This window comes from Protopterus annectens, chromosome 3.part0, assembly GCF_019279795.1.
Source record: "Protopterus annectens isolate FY-2018-M chromosome 3.part0, PAN1.0, whole genome shotgun sequence".
Lineage (NCBI taxonomy): Eukaryota > Metazoa > Chordata > Ceratodontiformes > Protopteridae > Protopterus > Protopterus annectens.
In genome coordinates, this window is record NC_056731.1 from 620,525,533 (window position 1) to 620,549,123 (window position 23,591).

Sequence of the window (23,591 nt, forward strand, 5' to 3'; positions counted from 1 at the left end):
TCCCTTGTGAAGCAGCGTGGCTTGTCCAGCATGTCATCCCAAGCAAGCAAACATTGGATCCCCCTAGAATGACACCAGTATTTGAGCCAATTATTAAACCTGGTCATCTTGTCTTTGTATTGTGGCATCATTCTTGGTGAGGGCAAGATGCTGCTCAGGGTCAGGGTCATACCAGCCTGGGCTACATAATCAGAGAGCTCCTCTATGTCTCTTTTCATGTAGTCCAGGGAGGTACGTCTCAGGTCATTCACGCCAGCATGGACAATGACGGAGTCATATTTGTACTTGCTTTGGAGTGACCTGAGTGCGTGTGTTATGTGGCAGGTCCTAGCTCCCGATAAGCAGCTCTCCGTTACCCTCTCCTTGTTCAACCTGGTAAGCGGAACATCAGTGTGTCTGACTATAGAGTCACCTATTACTAGTGTATCAGGCATGGTGTTTGGCCTTAAGGGCTGTGATTGTTTGACACACTGATTTGTTGAAGTATGTGATGCATGTGTTATGTTTTGAGGTGGTGGATTTTTGGGTGTCTGCCTTGGAAGCCTCTGTTGTTTTGGTAAGTTTTTTTGTTAGAGCCTCTGAGTATGTCTTTGTGTTTTTATTTGTTTGGTTTGCAGATGTGGTAGGTTTATGTGGGACTGGGTTTGGTGTGTTTGTGGTTACCTTCTCCTCCTGTCTGGTCTTGCCAGTCCTGAGTTGAGAGAGTTCAGCCTCCAGTTTGGCTATATAGTTGCATCTCTCACATGTATTTGTGTTTGTTGGGAGGAGGAGAGGGTTTTCTGTGTACATGAGACAATTGTAGCATTGTCTCAATATTCCCAGATTAACCAGCTGAACCGGAGAGGATGCCAGCAATCTACCACTCGACATGCTAAAAATTTTAAGGGAGTGCTGTGCCTTTAAGGGAAGTGGGTACTCACAGGGAGTGTGCCTTTAAGGGAAGTGGGTACTCACAGGAAAGGTAGGTGGATGTAGTGCTTACTTTAGTTTATGAGTGCTTACTTATAAGAGAGATTTTGAGAACAAGTGCTAGGCTTATAGTAAAGCGATTAGACTAGATTTTTATAAGAGTAGAGCTTTCTTAAGGGAAAATTTGAAGAGCAGACTTGGCGGAGCCAGAAAAGTTTAACCTTGTTTAACCGACGCTGCGCTATAAAGCAACCATAAAAACGCTCAGAGGCGGATTTTAAACAGGGAACTTCAAAAGAGCTACAAATGGTCCAAAACAACCAATTACTACAAGCTCTTGTGCTGAGGTCACTCCTTCAGGGACAGATAGGCTGCTTAAGGCTTCCCACTCCCACTCCCAATGGTGAGCAAAGAAACTTCCTTCTATCCAAGTAAGGCAGTGGACACCACAGGAACTACACCACAGCCCAGAATACAGCAAAGCCTGTATACTGGTCAAAACTAGTCGAGGAGAGGCGGGAAAACAAGGATATTTTTTTTTTGTTTTTGAGATAGAAAGCACACGGAAAAGCATGAAACTGTAATAAATCAGTTACACAGGCTAGCACACTTTAGTGGGCAGCCTCAACAGTTAAATTAACAAACAAACAAACAAACAACGTTCGACCAATTTTCGACTAAATGAAACTTTAAGTGCAAATAATATATAATGCAACAAACAGTTAAAAAAACAGTTTAAGCTTGTTCAAGGTAAGCAAGAGAAGGTATTTCAGGTAAAAAAAACAGCAAAAAATACCTAAATCAGGAAAGTAGACGCTTTTCTCAGTTCTCTGCTGCTAGGACCACTCTGCAGGACCACGAGGAGCTGTTGCTGAGTAGTATAGCCAGAAAAAAACGCTCAGAGGCGGATTTTAAACAGGGAACTTCAAAAGAGCTAGAAATGGTCCAAAACAAGCAATTACTACAAGCACTTGTGCTGAGGTCACTCCTTCAGGGACAGATAGGCTGCTCAAGGCTCCCCACTCCCACTGGTGAGCAAAGAAACTTCCTTCTATCCAAGTAAGGCAATGGACACCACAGGAACTACACCACAGCCCAGAATACAGCAAAGCCTGTATACTGGTCTAAACTAGTCGAGGAGAGGCGGGAAAACAAGGATATTTTTTTTTTTTTTTGTTTTTGAGATAGAAAGCACACAGAAAAGCAGGAAACAGTAATAAATTAGTTACACAGGCTAACCCACTTTAGTGGGCAGCCTCAACAGTTAAATTAACAAACAAACAAACAACTTTTGACCAATTTTCGACTAAATGAAACTTTAAGTGCAAATAATATATAATGCAACAAACAGTTAAAAAAACAGTTTAAGCTTGTTCAAGGTAAGCAAGAGAAGGTATTTCAGGTAAAAAAAAAAAGAGAAAAATCAGGAAAGTAGTCGATTTTCTCAGTACTCTGCTGCTAGGACCACTCTGCAGGACCACGAGGAGCTGTTGCTGAGTTGCTCCCTCAGGCCTTTTGTTATGTCTCTGGACCTCAAGGATGCTTATTTCCATATTCTGATCCATCCTCTTTTCATGAGATTTTTGCATTTCTCTGTTGCTTCCTGGCACTTTCAGTTCTGTGCTTTGCCCTTTGGTCTTTCTACTGGCTCAAGGGTATTCACCAATGCCTTGCTCCTGTGATTGCATTTTGCCAGCTTCAAGGGATCCAATATTTTCTTATTTGGACAACCTGCTGATTCAGGCATCTTCTCCAGAGATCCTTTTGGAAAATCATCATTTTACCATTTCTCTTCTTCAGAGCCTGGGGTTCACAATAAACTTAAAAAAAAGTATTTCCTGACTTCTTCTCAGTATCTTGTCTTTCTGGGTTGTAGGATTCAAACAGTGCCAATGCTGGCATCCCTGCCTCCTCCAAAGGCATTAACTCTCATTTCTTTCTTTCAAAAATCTTCTTTCCCTGGCCTCCATTACAGCTAGGGAGTTTCTGTGAGCTCTGGGGTTCATGCCTTCCACCATTCTGATGCTCCCTCTGGCCAAACTCCACATGAGGAAGTTCCAGTGGTTTCTCACATTGGTGTGGCTTCAGCATGTGCATCCTCTAGACTTTCCTGTTCCTCTTCTCCCGTGTCTCAAGAAAGAACTTCTGTAGTGGATTCAGCAGTTGTCTCTCAATCCAGGGCTTCCTTTGCAGCCTCCTCTTCCCTCTCAGGATCTGGTCACAGATGCTTCATATGTGGGATGGAGAGCAATGTTTGGCTCCCTGAGGGTTCAAGGAGTGTGGTCGCCTCATTAGCGGAAGGAGCACATCAACATCAAAGAGATGAGGGCTCTTTCAGTTCTTTCATCCTCGCTTCTCTCCAGGGCCTTTCAGGCTACTCACAGGCAATACCACAGTCATGTGGTATATCAAGAAACAGGGGGTCTGCGGGATCTTACTTTCTTTGCCAGCTGGCACTTCTGGTATGGGATCTGGCTATCCAATATCAAGTGGCTCTTTAGGCAATCTGCATTCCTTCAGATCAGAACATTGTGGCAGACAACCTGAGCAGGACCTTCACTCAATCCTATGAATAGATTCTTCACAGAGATGTGTTTCTGGACATTGTTCACAAGTGAGGTACTCCTCAAGTAGATCTCTTTGCCTCACCTCTGAACAGACAACTTCCTCTGTTTTGTGCCAGAGTCCCAGGTCCTCTGGTATGGAAGATAGATGCCCTCTCATTTTCTTCAAAGGGGATGTTTCTTTATGCATTCCCTCCCCTTCGTCTCATTCCGAGAGTCCTGTGCAAGATTCAACAGGATGCTCCCAAAATCTTGTTGGTGACTCCCTTTTGGCCATGGCAGCACTGATTACCTCACAAGGTGGATCTCCTCACACAAGACAAGGGGTTTCTCATACATCTTCCCCTGTCCACGCTTCAGCTGACACTGTGGGTGATAGGGTTTTGATCACTCATAGACACCATTTTTTTGAGGATGTGCTGCAGGTCCTGCAGGAGGCCAGGAAACCTACTACTAGGAAATCCTACTTGTCTAAATGGAAGAGGTTTTCTATTTGGTGTCCTTCTCGTGACCTGAACCCACTTTCTGTGGATGTTCCTTTGGTGTTCTCTTATTTGTGTGAGTTGCTCAATGCTGGTTTGGCCTGTTCTTCTATTAAGGCCCACTTATCATCTCTTTCTGCTTGTCTGCCTTTAACTCCCCCATTAGCTGCTAAATTTGAGGTTAAGCAATTTCTTAAAGGCATACTTAATATTAGTCCGCCCAGGAAGCCTGTTCCTCCTCCCTGTGATCTTAAATTTGTTCTGGAAAAATTTACTTTTTCCAGCTAAAAAAAGTATCAGGAGTCTAAGTAGTGAAGCTGCAGCAGAGAGGGCTGTGAACTTGGAAGCCCGTGGTGACAGACTGCTGAGGCTGCACCGACAGGCTGCACATCTGATGAAGTCTTGTAACGTAGTTGAAGACGAAAATGCCGCTGTATGTTAAGTGTGTTAATGTTCAATGGACAGTGTTGAATAAACGTGCTTTTGGCTTTTTTCTGTGTTGAGCACTTTTTCCTTCCCTACGGTACTTGCAATGTTGGATTTATTAAGTTAAAGCAAACACAAGAAAAACTTGGAATGCTTTTTAGATCAAAGAAATTTCTCAACAACCCCTCCAGAGCTACATTTGCTAGCTCATATCTCCTTCCTTACTCTCTACTTCTCCCATTCTTACCAACATCAAAGGTTTGCAGCAAATCAGAAAAACAGTTCCCACCATTGCTTTGCACTCAAATCCTTAAACTGGTTTGAGCTACCTCTCTATCTCAAATATACCCAACTTCTCCAAGCACACAAAATGGTATACAACTCCTTAGATTGTCATGCTGTTAATGCTACTCTTAGATACCCAAAATTTCCCCTTCGCTCCTTAGAAGGACAACTTACAATTCATAAACCCAAATAGTCCAACGGATACTCTCTGTAGTCAAACACACTAGCCAATGCTTCGAATGGTATCCCTATGGACATTAGACTTGATGTCTAGCACTCACTAAAACACTTTCTCACTAAATCCCAGATCTGTACTTGCATCACACCAGGCTGAAACATCATCCACACTTTCTCACTCAGTCACATCTCTGTACTTGTACTCACTGTGTGTGAGGTATTAAGTAGAATTTTCTACAATTGTTAAGCTTCTGGTTTGGTTTGTTTGTTCTGATTTCCTGCTAGGAGTGTATCATATAACTTGCTTGCATTTAAAAGCATTCTCTAGAGTCTCCTTGATCCTTTATCTGTTTAAACATTTCTGCAGTTTTTTCTACCTAAGTAGTGTTGGTAGTGTAGCATTGTCCATATTCAGGCTTGTGTTTTGGGCCTAGTTGTTTGTTAGTAGAGGTTGTGTGTCTGAGCACGTCTCAGGCCATCGTAGCTTAGCCAGAGCCAGTATAGCATTTCAGTGAGAATGAACTGTTTGTGGTCATTGGCTGACTGGGGTTGCTTGGACTATGCCTTGGAGTAAGCACCTCATTGGTTCTTCCAAGCTTTTTTTAAAGTTGTTTCAGGTTTCAACTTTGTTACCTAAGAAGGTAACTTGTGACTGTTTCTGCCATTTCGCACTGATCTAATTAGAGGAAGTCAGAGGAAGGGCTCTGAGCTAACTAATCTGTGATATACAACATTAAGTATCCTGGTTTTTGCTTATTTCTGAGTTATTTATAGCACTTTTGTTTTACTCACTGTGTGTGAGGTATTAAGTAGAATTTTCTACAATTGTTAAGCATCTTGCTGGGTTTGTTTGCTCTGATTTTTGTTTCCCACCCTTCCTCCCTCTTGGTATCCTGTTTTTATACTTGGTGGCTTTGCAGTTGCCCGGCCCTACTGTAAATTTGATCTGGGACACTCCTCCCAGTCTAGTGTCATTACCTCATTCTACCTATTCCAGGGAGAACATTTGAGAAGGCCAACCCACTTAGCTTCTGCTCCTCCTTTCCCCTTTTCACTTTACAAAAAAAAACTATTTTCTAAGCTTATTTCCTGCCTTTACTATAAATTGTCTAGTCCAGATACAGATTTGCTGTATCCAGGACTGTTTGTAAGCTTCTGAGCCCCCAATCCTTTCTGTGTTGGAGGGAAGCCTTCTAGCTTAATTTTTGTTTCTTAGAACTAGCCAGTTTTCTAGTTTCAGTAGTCAAATCTGTTTCTTTGAGCTCAGCACTTGTTCAGAACTCATTGTAAGCACTAAATAAGCTACAAATTACTACAGCACTCAACTTTCATCACTTGTCTAGAGGAAAACAGTTTTTAGTACTTAATAAATAAGCGCCTATCCAGGCATGTCTAAATGTTAGCTCCCGGTGTTTTCTCCTGTCTACCTGATGAATCTGGGCATCTTGGGGCAATGCAGCAATTGCCTCATGTACACAGACAACCCTCTCCTCCTACCACCCAACACTACAACCTGTGAGAGATGCACTTATATAACCAAACTGGAAGCAAAGCTCTCTTCACCCAAGACTGGACTAGACAGTCAAGAGGAGAAGGTAAACACTTGCACCACACCACACTCATCACATAGTCCCTCAAAACCTACACCATCAAAACACACACATAGAAACACAAAACACACACCTACATTCGCAGAGGGTCTCAAAAAAAAATCTACCCAAGCAACAGGGACCTGCAAAGCAGAAATGCAAGCAACCTCCACCTCCCAACACAACCCAAATGACACATAGCCCACAAACTCAGTGTGCCAATCAACCACAGCCCATAAGGCATAATAACGTACCCAACACTCTAGTCATAGGTGACTCTGTAGTCAGGCACACTGATGTTCCACTCACCAGGCTAAACAAGGAGAAAGTTACTGTCAGCTGCCTGTCAGGTGCCAGGATCTGCCACATAACGCATGCACTCGGGTCACTCCACAGAAAGTACAAATATGACTCTGTCATTGTCCATGTTGGTGTGAATGACCTGAGACGTACCTCCCTGGACTACATGAAAAGCGATATGGAGGAGATTTCTGATCTTGTAGCCCAGGCAGGTATGACCCTAGCCCTGAGTAGCATCCAGCCATCACCCAGAATGATACCACAGTACAAGGACAAAATGATTGACTTCAACAATTGGCTAAGCTTCTGGTGTCATTCTAAGGGGATCCAGTATCTGTCTGCCTGGGATGACATGATCGACAAACCACAATGCTTTGCCAGAGATGGCCTGCACCTGTCGCCCTTGGGATTCCGGATACTGGCTAAGGCTCTTGCCACCCCTATAATGCCTCTTTTAGGCAAGATTCAATTGACAAAGTCACCACCGTAACAAGTACAAGCAAACAAAATCTGAGGGTAATGCTACTTAATGCTAGAAGTCTAAACCTCAAAATGCAGTCACTCGAGGCACTCTTTAAAATGGAGAACATCGACATCTGTCCAGTGACAGAGACCTGATTCAAGGCTCCACAGAGCACCCCTTCATTACCAGGCTATAATTCATACCACACCTTTTGGCCACCTAACCTGGACTGAAGCACTAAAGGCGGAGGCGTGTCCATATTCATTAAGGATATCCACACCTCCAGGCTAGTTGCTCAGCATAATGCATCTGAGATTATACAAGTGCAACTAACTCTGGGCAAGACCGTAATGCAAATTGTAGCCTGCTACAGATCTCCCACCTTGCCCCAGGATTCCCCCTCCTCATTTCTTGATACACTGGAAAATATTAGGGTACAATCTACCACCCTAATAATGGTCGATTTCAACTACCCCACCATTAACTGGGAAAACTACTCATGTACCATCTCTTGTGCTCAAAGTTTTCTGGAATTCATAAATTCCAATGCCTTGGATCAGCTTATCCACACCCCCACCAGGGGCAGCAATATCCCAGACCTGGTCATTACCAACATGGGCAACCGGTGTTCTACAGCAGAGGTCAGTTCCTCGTTCGTCAGATCCGACCACAAGCAAATCACCCTAGACATCCACATCCCACCCCCAACCCCCATTAGGGAAACTGCCGTAAAAACTTTCTCCAAAGCCAACTTCATGCTTCTTAAGACAGAAGTGGCAAACTTCACGACACCCATGCTGACAGACAATAGAGATATGACTGCTGAATCCTCTACAATTGCACTTTATAAGCACTTACACGAGTGCATGGATCGTGCAATCCCTATCAGAACCAAGATGCTATCCTCCAAAAAAGGAAGCCAATCTGGTGGTCCCCTGCTATAAACAAACTCTACAACAGAAGAAAGAAACTGTTGCAAAAAAGAGTAAAATCCCATGATTGGAGGAACTCCGTGGTCACTCTCAGTAAGAAGCTGAGATCCCTCATAAAATCCTCCAAAGCTAGTTACAAAAACAAAATCGTCACTGATTTTAAAGACAACCACAAAGCATTCTATAGCTATGTCAAGAATCTCAATGCCAGCACTCAGATCTGCTCTGAGTTGCAGCACAATGGCACTAAATATACAGAACCAACTGATATTGCCAACATCCTGGCAGATAGGTTCGCTGCTAACTTTACCCCTCTCTCATCCCCCAAAGGGCCCATCTCTATATCGGAAGAATTCAAAGTACCTGTAATCACTGCTGCACAGATAAAAAACACACTGTACAAAGCCAAGAACACTGCATCCATGGGACCTGACAACATCCCAGGCTGCATTCTACATGAACTACAGAACAAACTGGCACCCCACCTAAGTACCATGTTCAGTCATAGCCTCACCTCAGGCTTTGTGCCCACTGAATGGCGCACAGCAACGGTTATCCCACTTCACAAAGGGGGAGCCACCACAGACCCTGGGAACTACCGACCCATTAGCCTGATAAGCCTGGTCTGCAAGGCTATGGAGCGTATCATTATGGAACTTATAAACAATGACATTGGTAATCTCCAAACTCTGGACCCTACCCAGTTCGGGTTTGTAAAAGGCAGATCATGTCTCCTAAACCTGATAGACTTTTTTAAAGTGGTCACCAAAGCCGTAGATGAGGGTAAGGTGGTTCACACAGCCTATCTAGATCTCGCCATGGCTTTTGACACCATCCCCCACTCTGGAATCATAGACAAACTTACTAAACTAGGTATAAATCTCTATGTTACAAGATGGGTTGCCAACTGGCTCACTGACGGAACCCACAGTGTGAATGTAGCAGACTCTAAATCCAACTTCAGACCAGTGACAAGTGGAGTACCACAGGGTTAAGTCCTAGGTCCTCTCCTGTTTATCTACTTCTCGGAAGTACAGTCTAACACAGAAGGTCTTTGGCTAACTGAATTTGCAGATGACTGCAAACTAGGAGCCATAATCAAAACTCCTAATGATGTGGACATCCTACAAAAGGGTCTCACTGAGACAGATGCCTGGTGTCAAAGCCATGGCCTCAAACGCAATGCCAAAAAGTGCATTGTCATCCCTTTTGGTAAAAACTCTGTACCCATGAGCTACCACATAGGCGGTAGTCTACTTAACACTGAAGGTGTGATAAGAGACCTTGGGACACAGGTGGACAGTAGTCTCGCCTTTGATAATCACATCGCTACAGTAGTCAGGAAATCCTTCTATGTGGCACACCTCATCACAAAAGGTTTCTCATCCAGGAAAACAGAGGTCATTGTTCCCCTCTACTCATCACTCATTAGACCCATTATAGAGTAGAACGCCCCTTTTGGTATGTACCTCACAAGACATCTTCAACAACTGGAAAGGCCACAGAAATACCTCAAAAAGAGGATTACTGGCCTCAAACGGATGCCCTATGCAGACCGTCTCAACAAACTCCAGCTTTACTCTGTCGCATATCGCCTACTCAGAGGCAATCTCTGCCTAACATACAAAGCTATGTCAAACCCAGAGCTGCTGGACATGCTCCACGTAAAGAAATGCCAATCCCTCTGAGCTACATGCTCTAGGGACCTAAACCTTGTCACCACAATAAACAGAACATGCTGGAGGGATAGATTCCTGTCCCAGAGACTTCCCATACTTTGGAACAAACTACCTATCTATATCAAACAAAGCTCCTCATTAGCATTCTTCAAGAAAAATCTTGATGATTGGATGGGAGATAGGAAATTCACCCCGGGGATCACTTCTGTGGCTCTGCTTGACAGGGGCACAGGAAAATAATTTTCTTGGGTGGCAATAGCCATGGTACCATTTGGCTAGGCTTATATAGGCCCTAGGACCAATAGCCTAGTACCTACCTATGAACATGTTGAAACAGCATCCTTTCTCTTCTTTTTCTCCTGAACTCTTTCCCTACCTGTGTTTCACTTCCTGTCTTCTTCTCTCAACTTCCTATCAATCTTCACTTATTCTATACTGTCCCTTATTCCCTCCATATCCTTTTAATAACAACTTATCTGCAAAGCTTTATCTTGGCACACATCTGTAAACAGGCAAGCTCTCAGATTGTAAATGTAGAAACACGATAAGAAAAACTGTAAATACTTGTAAATTGTTTCTTCTGTATTATGTAACTATTGCACTGCTGGCACTTGTCATCACACTTGCATGTTAGTGTACATGTATTAAATGTCCTGCTACTGGAGCTTTCTCTCCAGGTCTGCAGTGAAAATGGATCCTGTGCCCAATCAGACTTTCCCAGCAAATGAATTTCAAAGAAAATGAATAAATAAATAAATAAAACCTTGGTTTGGAATGAGATTTAGTACTAGGCAGAGCAAGGCTGGAGAAAACTTTCCTTCTATACAAATGGTGTGCATTAACTTTTGCACACCACAACTATTTTTAGGGAGTCCTTCTGTTTCTTCCGAAGTACTCTGGATATCAGTAGAAAGGGTGAATGAAAAGGCATGTGTCTTCCAGGCCTATTTGCAAGGAATCCTGGAGAAAATTTTTTTTAACTGTCTTTTCTGAAAGGAGGCAAACAGAATCTATTTCAGGTATCTCCACAGCTGGATCAATTCCCAGAGGACCCTAGGGTGAAGTTCCAGTTTGTGGGGCTCTGTCCTGGTTCTGCTGAGCTTGTCTGCAATCAGGTTTTCTTCTTGCAGAATGGATGAAACCTGCAGTCAGACTGGGCTGAGTTGCTGTCTCCCATGCTGTCATAGCCAGTCTGCAAAGAAAACAAGATTTGGTAGCCCCCCTTCTTGTTTATGTACCACATTACTGTGGTGTTGTCTGAGTGAGCCTGCAGATTCCTGAGGATCAAACATGATATAAGGGTGTCAAAGCATTGATCATTGCCAACTTCTGTCTTTGATATTTATCTGCTTTTGCCTGTTTACAGGGTTTCACTTTTACCCTTTGTGACTACTCCTCAAGCCAGGTCTGATGCATCAATATTGACAGATGCAGGATGGGAGGAAGGAGAAAGAAAAATACTTAGTTCCCTGGGCAAGGAGAAATCCCCTAGAAAGGAGGGGTGGGAAGATTCCCATTGCCAAGTGTACCCTGATGAATTACATTCAGAACCTATCTGTAACAATCTGAAGACACAAAGGAAGATGAAGTCTCAGAGAGATGGAGAGGTTGCCAGGATGGAAAAGGGAGAAAGCTTGACCAGGCAAATAATCATGCTGTCTGAGAAGGTTGTCCTTGACTTTTTGAGATGTTCCCTTTCTTTTTGAAGCCTCCTTGCCATTGCTTTTTTAAATCCTGTTTGGGAGCACCTTGCTGCTTAAATGGCTTATTGAAAAAGGGGACTGAGGAGAAGGGGAAATTCGTATTTGTCCTGCAAAAGGAGAGTTGAAAAATACGATTCTCCTTGAATCAACTTTTCTCTTTTTTTACACTTAAGCATGTCAGCTACAAAAAAGGCCAAACAAAGCTTTCTTATCTAAAAAAATATCTAAAATTTCAGATGTTATGTGGTCCTATCTCGCCTACATTCATTACTGATGGGTTCGGAGCCGACAATCGGCTCCGACTCGGCCAACTATTTTCAAGCACGAAGTCTCTAATTGGTTGGGCTAACTGGTATCCCAGGATGCAACCCTCCCAAACCCCCAGATCTCGTTTGCCGCTTGTTGAGTCAGGATGAAAACCTTGTGAAATTTTATATTTTCTGTGAAACAAAAGCTATTTTCATAGGTACGTTGTGTTGTGTGTGCTGTTTGGCCTGTGGCAGTTTGTAGAGAGTGTGAGTAGTTTCCCTTGCTTTTGGCAGGCTAGGCCCATTTAAGTTAGAGGGATCTAGCCCTCTCCTTCATTGTTTTGTCAGTGTTTCCTTAGTCTATCCTAGGAGCATTTAAGTTAGAGTTCCTTAGTGTATCCCTCCTTCCTGTTGTGGTTGTTGAGTGTTTGATTTGCTGGACATGTCTAAAGAGCAGAAAGAGCATAAACCCTCTGGGTTTAAAAAATGCTCAAAGTGTGCCTACAAAATGTTGATCACAGATGGGCATGCCATCTGCGTTTATTGCCTTGGCATGATTCACTTGCAAGAATCCTGCAGTGTCTGCCATTCCTTCAGTTCTAGAGTACTGCAGGAACAGAAAAATAAACTGATTTTGAAGGGCTTGGTCAAGCCCTCTTTTGAAGAGGATTTAGAATTTGCTTCGACTACTGGCAGATCCAAATCCACTAAATCTAAGAAACGATCTCCGGCTCCATCTAGTTCCTCGGAGCCTCCGGAGAAGATTTTGAAGGTGATTACTACTTCCTTGGCTCCATTGTCTTCGGAGCCACAGGAGAAGAACTCTGTGTTGGACTCAGCTTCCTCGGCTCCATTGTCCTCGGGGCTGCAGGAAGTATCAGTAGTACTGGAGTTGACCTCAGCTCCGATTATTTTGGAACCGATTTGGAGCCGGTCACCCAGTGTTACTCAGGAATCGATAGGTAGGAGATCCTCATCTCCTTCAGTTGCCTCCAAATCCTCTCGGTTGTCTGATTTGGATGTGGATAGGGTGGTTCAGAGGCTCCTTCAGTCGTCGGTGTTAGGTAAATTATTTTCGGCTCCGACACAGTCGGCTCCGGAGCCCATTCCCTTACCGGTACCGATGATTCCTCCAAGCATTGTGTCATCAGAGCCAGAATGTTCGGCACTGAGTGATGTCCTTACGCCGGCTCCAGTACCCCTGATGGGTCCATCAGAGCCGTCATTGGCTCCAACCGTTTCGATTCCTTCATCTGGTTTCGGCACTCGGGTTTCTTCAGTCGGGCCCGAGGGGGATACATCAGGACTTCTGTCGGCCCCGAGTCTCCCTTTCAGCGCTTCGGCCCGGGGGATCCCGACTCCGGTCGTGGCCTCGGAGATGGGTCGGTCCTCAGATTCGGGAGGACCTGCCTTTGAGGCCATGAGGACAGCACTGGCCAGGTCATCAGCGACATCACTTGGATCGACCACTCTGTCCCCATACACCCCGGCTAGAGCCTCTGACGCCCCCCTATCAGTGGACAGCAGAGCTCGAAGGCCTGAGGACACCCCCATGAGCGGTCCCCAACTTTCTGAGGGCCCCTCAGAGTCTGTGCCTGAGGAGCCTCCCAGGAAGAAGTTGTGCAAGAGGAAGCACATAGACTCCCAAGACGAGTCCATCACCTCGGATACCGACCTCGAGGAAGCAGAGGGGTCCCCTAAGTCATCCTCCGATGACGTCTCCTTCTCCGATATCCTGGAGATTTTGAGGCAGAGAGGCGACTGGTCTTCCAAGCCCCCCTCTGAGGAGGAGTCGGTATTCCTCAAGGCCTTTGGAGCTCAACCTACCACCTCCTGGGTGTCTCCACCCTTCGACGAACTATTAGACCTGATCTGTCGAAGGGTGTGGGAACATCCTGATTCCGTGGAACCTGTGCCCAGTCGTCCTAACAAGTTCTTGTCTGCTCCCCCAGGGAAAGAGTTTTTGACAAAAGGGGTCCCTGTAGATACTATGGTGGTGGCATCAGCCACTCAGCAGGAAGTTGCCGAGGCTTCTTCCTCAGTCCATCCTCCTAACAAGGAGTCCAGGAGTATGGATCGTTACGGGAAGTGCACCCTGTCTTCAGTGACCTTTACACTACGGTCCCTGAATTACCTTTGCCACTTTACTCGGCTCCAGCGGGATCTCCTCAAAGAGTTGGGAGATACCTTGATGGGTAACATGCCTGAGGCACTAGCACAGACTCTTAACGCCCAGTTGTCTACCCTTGGTTCCATAGCTAACTCGTCCATGAGGCTCATATCCTATGCAGCTGAAGGGGCGAGCAGGGTAGCTAGCTCAGGTCTTGCTCTGAGGAGACAAGCCTGGATGTGCCTATGTCAGTTCACGGAGGCCTTCAAGTCTTCCTTCACGGACGCCCCCTTTGATGGTCCTCTCTTTTTGGACCCAAAGTGAAAGAGACTCTCACCAGATGTGAACAGGAGGGTAAGACTTTATCTGCCGTAGGGGCCCATTTTTCTCTTCCCTCTAGGCTTTATCCCAAGGCTCAGAGAGGAGGGAAGATGTGGTTCAGAAAATCACAAAAGTCTTTCCCAGTCACTCAAGGTGAGCCCCCCACCAGAGGCAGAGGTGGGGGAAATTATTCTGGAAGACGCCGTCCTAGGGGCAGAGGAGGCCCCTGCAATCTGGGAGACTGCGACTCCTTTAGCGGATCTTCCTATCAGCATCCCTGAGGGGTTGCCCGATTGCGCTGCTTCGGAGCCAGTCGGGGGTCATTTTTCGAAGCATCTTTAAGCCTGGGAGAGCATCACTCAGGATCGATGGGTGCTTCAAATAATCACTGGAGGTTATACCATTCCCTTTGTTTCACCCCCTCCCTTAATCAAGAAAATCCCAGACATTCCATCCAGTCAAAGCAATCAAGTAGTGCTAGAAATATCAAAGCTACTAAGAAAAGGCGTCATCCTACCGGTCCCCCTAGACCAGATTGGATCAGGAACTTACTCAAGACTATTTTTGTGCGGAAAAAAACAGGGGACCAGAGGCCCATCTTGGATCTCAGCTGATTAAATCTCTACGTCCTGAAATCCAAATTCCGAATGGTCACTCTTCAGTCCATCTTCCCATTGTTGGGCGAAGGAGTATGGATGTGCTCCATTGACCTTAAGGATGCCTATTATCACATCAAGATAAACAAGGCATCCAGGAATCATTTACACTTCCGGCTGGGAGCCAGTCATTTCCAGTTTCGAGCCCTGCCATTTGGTCTCACCACAGCCCCCAGGGTGTTTACCAAATGCTTGGCAGTGGTGACAGCTCACCTGAGATGTCTAGGATTCCGGGTGTTTCCTTACCTGGACGATTGGCTCCTGACCATCCCCATCAGGCATTTCCTCATCCAAGCCAGGGAGGCTACCATAAATCTTTCTCAAAAGTTAGGGATTACAGTAAACTGGGAAAAATCTGCCTTGCTGCCCTCACAGTGTGTTGTCTTTATAGGCGCAGAATTAAACTTGGTTCTAATGAGGGCTTTTCTACCTCAAGAAAGAATTACAGTGTTACAATCTCAGGTCCAGGCTCTCATGTCCCAGAAGAAGGTCCCAGCCAGGTTAGTTCTTCTGTTATTGGGTTCCATAGCGGCGACCATCATACTAATACCCTTAGCCAGGCTTCACATGCGGATCCTTCAGTGGCTTCTTTCAGTCGAATGGTCATATCAAAAATTACCCCTCTCTCACTCGATTCTTCTCACAGAGCATTGCAAGCAGGATCTCCGTTGGTGGCTATGTCCTTCCAACCTGAACATGGGCAGGAATCTAGTTCCTATTTCTCTGGCTGCCACAGTGACCATGGACGCCTCTGGGCAGAACAGTCCAAGGCACTTGGCAGGATTACGAGGTACACTTACATATCAATGTCCTAGAGATGAGAGCAGTGCTGTTAGTGTTGCAAGCACTTCAGAGCTCTCTTCCACGGGGAATGATTACTGTTCACTCGGACAGCATGTCAGTTGGTTGGTACCTGAACAAACAAGGGGGAACCAAGTCTTACCCACTCTGCAGAGAGGCCATGAGAGTGTGGAATTGGGAGTGTCTTCCCAACGGTTCCTAGTGGGAACGCACATTCCGGGAAAATCCAACGTGATAGCAGACAGGCTAAGCAGAGCTATTCTGATGCCTTATGAGTGGTCCCTGAACAGCCACGTTGCGACTCGGATCTTCAGCAGGTGGGGTCAGCCTTGCTGCGATCTCTTTGCCAGCCCCCTCAACACCAAATGCAGCAACTACTTCACTCTGATCCCCCCCACAGGGGGAATCACCCAGGGACGCTCTAGTCCACGGTTGGCCTTCCGGTCTGCTCTGTGCCTTTCCTCCATTTCCTCTGTTACCAAGAGTGATTCAGAAAGCCATTCTCTTGGGAAGCAAGATGATTCTTATTTCTCCACACTGGCCCCACCAGGTTTGGTTCCCCTTCCTTCAGCGATATACAGTGGACGGTCCTTGGACTCTGGATCCAGTACCAGACCTTTTGGCTCATATGTTGGGACAGTTACACCCCTCCCTACAGTCCCACAGGTTGACAGCCTGGCTGCTCCACTTCCATCAATAATTAGACTGCATTCTTTATCGCCTGAGGTGGTCCATAGCCTTTCGTCATCACATAAGTCTTCCACCAGAAGGATTTATTATAGCAAGTGGAAGAGATTCTCCATCTGGGCTCAGTCACAAGGCCTAGACCCCTTCACAGCCCCGATATCAGCGGCCCTAGACTTTTTAGCTATGCTCTTCCGACAAGGCTCTGCTCCCTCCACCATTAAAGTGCAGTTGGCGGCCATTTCTAACTTCCACGTATTCCATGAGCCTGCTCTGATGGGTCATAAACTTTGCAAAGCTTTTTTAAAAGGAGCCTGGTTACTACGTCCTCCTGTGTCAGTACCCGTCATGCCATGGGATTTAAATCTAGTATTGCAAGCCATCACTTCTCCTCCCTTTGAGCCGGCTGCCACTTGCGAATTAAAATTCTTATCCTGGAAAACAGCCGTTTTGGTGGCCATCACTTCGGCTAAAAGAGTATCTGAACTCCAAGCATTGTCCTTTAGGCCCCTGTATTTAATATTCCATAAGGACAGGATCTCCTTGAGACTTAATACACATTTTCTCCCCAAGGTGTCGTCTACTTTTAATCTCCACCAATCCATTGAGTTCCATATGTTTTTTCCCCAACTTCTCCAACAAGGCGGAGTACAAATTTCACCAATTGGATGTGCATAGACAACTAAGATTCTATTTACACAGGGCTAAACAGTCAAGAAAATCAGATCAACTGTTTGTCTCCTTTTCGGAGAATAGGACGGGTACCTCTGTTTCCAAGTATACAATTTCCAGGTAGATTAAGGATTGCATTACCTTTGCTTACTCTTCAGCAGGCAGAAGCTTACCATTCTCAGTCAAGGCTCATTCAACTAGGGCGGTCTCAACTTCAGTAGCATATCATGCCATGCTTTCCTTAGATGACATCTGTGCTGCAGCCACATGGGCTTCTCATCATACCTTTATCTCTCATTACAAACTGGACGTGGCATCTAGAGGCTGGGCTTCCTTTGGTTCCACGGTTCTCAGGAGTGTTTTCCTATGAGCCTCCCGGGTTAGGAGTGCTAGGGATGCTGTCCCATCAGTAATGAATGTAGGCGAGATAGGACCACATAACATCAGTTAGTTATGTACTCACCATAGCGATCGATGTATGTGGTCCATCTCACCTGCATTCATTACTGATGGGTTCGGAGCTGACGATCGGCTCCGACTCGGCCAACTATTTTCAAGCACGAAGTCTCTAATTGGCTGGACTAACTGGTATCCCAGGATGCAACTCTCCCAAACCCCCAGATCTTATTTGCATAAAGCGCAACCACTCCACACACATCAACCTTACTAAGAGGATTACCATACCCAGGAAGGGAAAATAAACCGATTCTGAAGGGTCTCAAAACAACTATCCTTCAAATCCTTCAGGCAGGGGGCAGGTGGGAGGGTACGTAAGAATGTAGGTGTGATGGACCACATACATCGATCGTTATGGTGAGTACATAACTAACTGATGTTATGTGGTCCTATCTCGCCTACATTCATTGGATGCCAAGAAAGAAATCTGAAAAGTGGATAGTGGAAGCAGCACAAGTCAATAAAAGGTAAAGTAGTTCTGATGTAAGTAAACCACTGACAGTCCCCACAAATAGAGTATCCTACCCCAAAATATGAGCAGTAAAGTTCTGAATAAAATTCTGGACAAAAGTTAAACTTTTCCACACACAACATTCAGAAAAGTGTTTACATACCAACTCCCTTAGAAATGAAATGACAGTCCCCACAATAGTATGTTTCCAAGCTAAACTCATTAAATGAGTTGGATAAACACACACATTTTCCTCATAAAATAATACTTAGTGGAAGATTTTCCCCATCAGGGCATTTATCTGCCCAGCTTTAAAGGATCGCTAGCTGATCAAGAGTCCAATGGGGTCTGCTGAAGAAATGCTTTTAGACGACAAAAAAGCTTTGAAGAATGTCCTTTTCTGGAGCTACACTTGAACTAACTGAGCATATGAAAGGTGCTGCTTTGTGAAGTTGGCCAGTCATCAAGAGGTAGGACCCAAACAGCTTAAAGGCAACTGCAACAGTGATCTGTATATTGAACATTATCATTTTCTCACTAATAGTCTCTGGATAGAAGTGGTGTCTTACATCATAGGTTCATAGATTAGTACTAGGCTAACTGCCCTTGTGAGTCATTTTAAGCCTAGCCAATTATCCCTTGTGAGACTCAAACCCTCTACCTTGTGTTTGTAAGGCAAACACCTTAACCATTAGGCCACCCTCCCAACCCAAAATAGCTACCGGTGTTGCACTTCAGAATGCCTCATCCATGAGCAGTGACAATGAATGATTTCTCAGTACCATTGGGTGGGTGTTCGAAAGACATGCGTAAATGGACGTGCCTTCGTTGAAGGTTGGATGTCAAGCTGGCACCTCGGCGTTCGTGAAAATCTACTGCCATTCATTAGCGGACCGGAGTTCCGCTGTGGCGACCCCTAACCGTGAAAAGCTGAAAGACAAACAAACTGATGCAAGGTTGTTTTTATTCATTTCCTCCAGCATCTGTGATCTCAAAAGGGTTTCTAAAGGAGAAAGCAAATTTATTTCTAATTGCTAAAATTGTAAGCAAGACAACCATGAGTCCCACCATGGGTGTTGAACATTGAAATGTAGAACTTTAGCTACTATGATACTATTTAAAAAATAGCACTAGGTAAAAAAATGTGCATTAATAAAAAAATAAAGAATGAATTGTAAGTAGCAAAACTAAAAAAAAAAATCTTTATTGCCTATATTTGGTCCTCAGTCTTAAAACTTGAGTTAAAGCTGTGTGATCATTCAAGCAGGGCAACTTGTTAGTATAATCTAAGTTGCCATTCTAACTCTCTACACTCAAGTTCTTCCAGAAAGCTCGCATCACATGTTTTTCTTCATGTTTAAATACTTGGCTTTCTACTGTTTGTTAAATGGTTTTAGTAATGTCTGTGGATAACATTGGACGAGAGAGCTTAACTAATTTCTTATTAAATTTATCCTTCACTCTGATTTCTGGTCTGGCACTGCAGGGCTTGCCTATGCTAAACAGATCTAGACTGCGCTATGGCTGGATCACTAAAAGATATAGCAGGTTGTTGTCTATTTTTGTCTTGTCTCTCTTACATTTTTTGATATTTCTGGTAACACTCTGATGACTGTAGTCAGTAAGTAATGCAGGCCAGTATTGTTTCATAGTATTTATTCAGAAACAGCATGTTGATGCAAAATCTCTTGTTCTGTTAATATTTAAGTGCGTTTGAGTAGTAATGTTTAAAAATTATCCTTGATTTTGGGCATCTGTTCCTTCCAATTATTTTTGGCTTTTTTTGATATTTCTGGTAACACTCTGATGACTGTAGTCAGTAAGTAATGCTGGCCAGTATTGATATTTCTGGTAACACTCTGATGACTGTAGTCAGTAAGTAATGCTGGCCAGTATTGTTTCATAGTATTTATTCAGAAACAGCATGTTGATGCAAAATCTCTTGTTCTGTTAATATTTAAGTGTGTTTGAGTAGTAATGTTTAAAAATGATCCTTGATTTTGGGCATCTGTTCCTTCCAATTATTTTTGGCTTTGTCCCTGATTCTTGTGAAAAGAAAGTGAGATCAGTCTAACAGCCTACAATAAGATCTGTTTAGAAGTTAATCATGACTTAAACTTACAGTAAAGTTAATATCTGGAAGACTTCCTGCATGCTGGCACTAATTAACTTCTAAAATGGAAGACAGAGGTAGTCTGTGGAGATATTTTTTAAAGCAGCAGTGTGTTTACAGTCAGCCCAAGGTATCAACAAAAAGAAAGCTGAGCCATGAAGCATACTGTGCTATATAGCATTGCCACAGACATCCTTTTTACAACTCTGATACAAGATAATTACTAAAACACAGCCTGTTTTGTCACCAGGCGTAAGATATAGAGAACTGTATACTTACAATATTCACTGAAAGCTCACTTATCATATGACATGCTAATCATTATAGACAACTCATTAGCATTTAAGGGTATATGCTCCATATTAACCATCCTGCTTTTTTTTTTTGAAACACAAAATGCAAATATATAAAATTGATACATAGTAAAACAAGAACAACATGAGCATAACAATAAACAATAACAAAGGGAAACTTATCTCGCATCTAACCTATACTATGCCTACGACACTAACCATGTAGATCTGCATGCAGTAATGTAGTAACTTATTAACAAATGTTTAGGATTTCTGAAGTAAACTTCAAACAGCCCCCTTTTTTTAAATGGAAAAACATATATATTTGAACAACATGCAGTATGTTACATTGATCACTGTGACTTAACCTTAACATTATACACAATGCATGTCACTGACTATATTAAAATCATACTTTGAACACATTTAGACATTTTTAATCATGAATGTTTTAGTACTTTTTAGCTGTAAAAATATCCTTGTATCATCTGGTTTCTTTAACAGTCTATCAGATTTGCAGAATGTTCAGGACTGTTTACAGTGGTCACCTGGTCTTGCTTAAGAAATAGTTTTTGCCATAATTTTGATTTATAGACAAACATAAGGAGTTTCTGGAACTGTTGCACATTGCAGTTATTGCAGTCTCTGCATTTATGCAACAGCATTATTTGTGTTAGTTTTGGTTGCTCATCTGTTTGGATCATTGGATGTGATATAATCATCTTGCGCAAGTACTTGTGGTTTTGTTTTAATATAGCATGTGGCATTCCCCAAGAACTACGCAGGAATCTTGGTTTATCTTTTTTTGCCAAGTATTATACCTTCATGTCACATCAAGCTTAATAAATGTAACACAGACAGCAAATGTGGTCTAACCTCCATGGGGTCTGTATTGAAAACTGAATTCTCTGGAACATCTATGTACCACATGACTTTCTAATCGCTGTAGCTAGTTCATTAGCAATTAAAGTTATATCTCCACATGTAACTAAGCTTTTAAAAATTGTTGTAAACTAAGATTATCGAAAATTCCAGACAAGAATTATGAAATGTAATGTGGGTGTTGTAGTAAAAAATAATTTCATAAAAGTGTGAAAACAAGTAGGACTTCTTAAGAGTTCCCACAGATGTAAGTAAAATATATTAATAACACTAGCTGAGTTCATTAGTCCAGTGAAGTGTCTGTGTGTGTGTGTGTGTGTGTGTGTGTGTGTGTGTGTGTGTGTGTGTGTGTGTGTGTGTGTATATATATATATATATATATATATATATATAAAATGATCTCCCCCCAAGGGATGAAAATGAAACTAATCTAAAATAAAAACAAACACAATAACAATGTTTTTTTGTGGGACAAGCTCCCCTGCACCCCCCCCCACACCCTGTTAATTAAATTGCACTATAGTGGGGAAGGGAGAAATTCCAGTCCCTGCTACACCCTGTTCTCACACACAGAAAAGATGGCAATTTGCAGTCAGTTCAGTTTCAGTTGTTGTTGTTGTTGTGTCTTTCAGCTTTTCCCGGTTAGGGGTCGCCACAGCGGAACTCCAGTCCGCTAATGATTGGCAGTTGATTTTTACGTGCTGAGTTGCCAGCCCTAACGCACAACCTTCAACGAAGGTATGCCCATTCACGCATGTCTCCACGCAGAAGAAGCTGTATCTGAGAGTCGAACTGGTCAGCACCTTACTGTGAGGTGACAACGCTACCACAGCACCACCACCGCGGATCAGTTCAGTTTCAGTGAACTGTGCAAACATTTTTTTCCCTATTTCAAAATGGAATTTTGACCACATAAATTATTATTATATTGGTTCCCTCACATGCACTTGAAATAGTGGCAAAATGAACTTTGCCGGTATTTAGTTGTGCAAGATCACACTACACCAGAGACTAGGAATTTGAACTTTCCCCATGTAGTGTGATCTCAGAGTTGGGTTACAGTTAATTCAGCGATGTGATGAGCCAAGGGCTGTTTGTATGAATGCTGCTGTTGGTGATTTCCGGTTGGTCAATAAAGGTAAGTGGTAGAGCTGGGAGTCTGTGTTTGTGTTTGTGTTTGTGTTTGTGTGTGTGCGTGTGTGTGTGTGTGTGTGTGTGTGTGTGTGTGTGTGTGTGTGTTGTAGGGTTAGGATAAGCATAAGGGTTAAGTGAGAGGATAGGTTTAGTGTGTATATGCATGTGTGTGTGCTTGTGCACGCGTGCATAATGAGTGTTTCAACTGTATTGTGTAGTGGTAGTGTTATGGAAAGGGCTTTGGTACAGTAAGCTGTATATTTGCTATACTTTCATTCTGATCAGTTACGAATCTATAATATATCAAATGGAGAGGCTTTAGTTATTATATTAAAAAACCTGCAAGTCAATAAGAGATGACAGAATTGATGCTGCCTAAGATATCATGGCTGAAGATTTGGTACTTTGTTGTGCACTTTACTGGTGGTATGCTGTATAATCACTGATACTGAAAACAGCAACTGGAAATATCTGTTTCTGTTTTTGATACATTTCTGACATTCTTTTTTTCTATTTTAGTGTAATAAGTCTTAAAGAAATAGAGTATAAGCATAATGTTTTTATTACTATTGTCATATGAAAAAATAATACCTAAATATATGCCATACAAGACCTAAACATTTGTGTTGTTGTTGTCCTAGATTTTCTTAGCCAGACAGATGAAGAACAGATGAATGTTGTAGGATTCCAATTGATAGCCGGATCTAGAGTGACACTTCTTGCTTCCAAAACATCTCGTAAGTAGATTTTTATTTTCTTAATATAACTTCCCATCAGCATTATCACTGCCTCAAATGAGATTAAATAATTTAGAAGACAATATAAGTGGTATCATTTGAAAATGGTTGTCCAATTTAAATGTACAGTGTTTTATGGTAAATGAAAAATGTCAACTTTGTACTAAGTGTGTATGTGCATGCTGATGATAAACAGCATAAGAATGTGTCTTCTTAAAGATATAATTGTAAGAATGAAAGAATTTCAAATTATTTATTTGGGTATGAACCTAAGAAGGCTGTGTGAAAACAAGTGCAAATGTCTATCTTGCAAATTATCTCTTTGTAATTTAAGAGTACAGCAAAAAAAAATGATAGAGAAAGGCAGTTTATTACTTGGTTGGGAATTGTTTTTTTTAGATCTGTATATTTTTCTTTGGAAATAGTAACTGGGGTTCATTTGCCCCTTGTTACTAAATCTTCATCTTTTATTAAAATCTAGATTTTCTCTCTTTTCAGACATTTTTTAAATATTAAGGACAGAT

The 23,591-nt window shown here is 43.1% G+C and overlaps 1 protein-coding gene across 3 annotated transcripts in view; it reads left to right on the top strand.

Annotated features, from left to right (window-relative positions):
* BBS9 (Bardet-Biedl syndrome 9) overlaps window positions 1-23,591 on the top strand; it is a 2,479,230-nt gene that overhangs the window by 1,297,295 nt on the left and 1,158,344 nt on the right. For all 3 annotated transcript variants that reach the window (XM_044065020.1, XM_044065022.1, XM_044065021.1), the window contains one exon: window positions 22,972-23,067. In XM_044065020.1, the coding sequence (XP_043920955.1) occupies window positions 22,972-23,067 (96 nt within the window). The remainder of the gene's footprint in view (window positions 1-22,971; window positions 23,068-23,591) is intronic.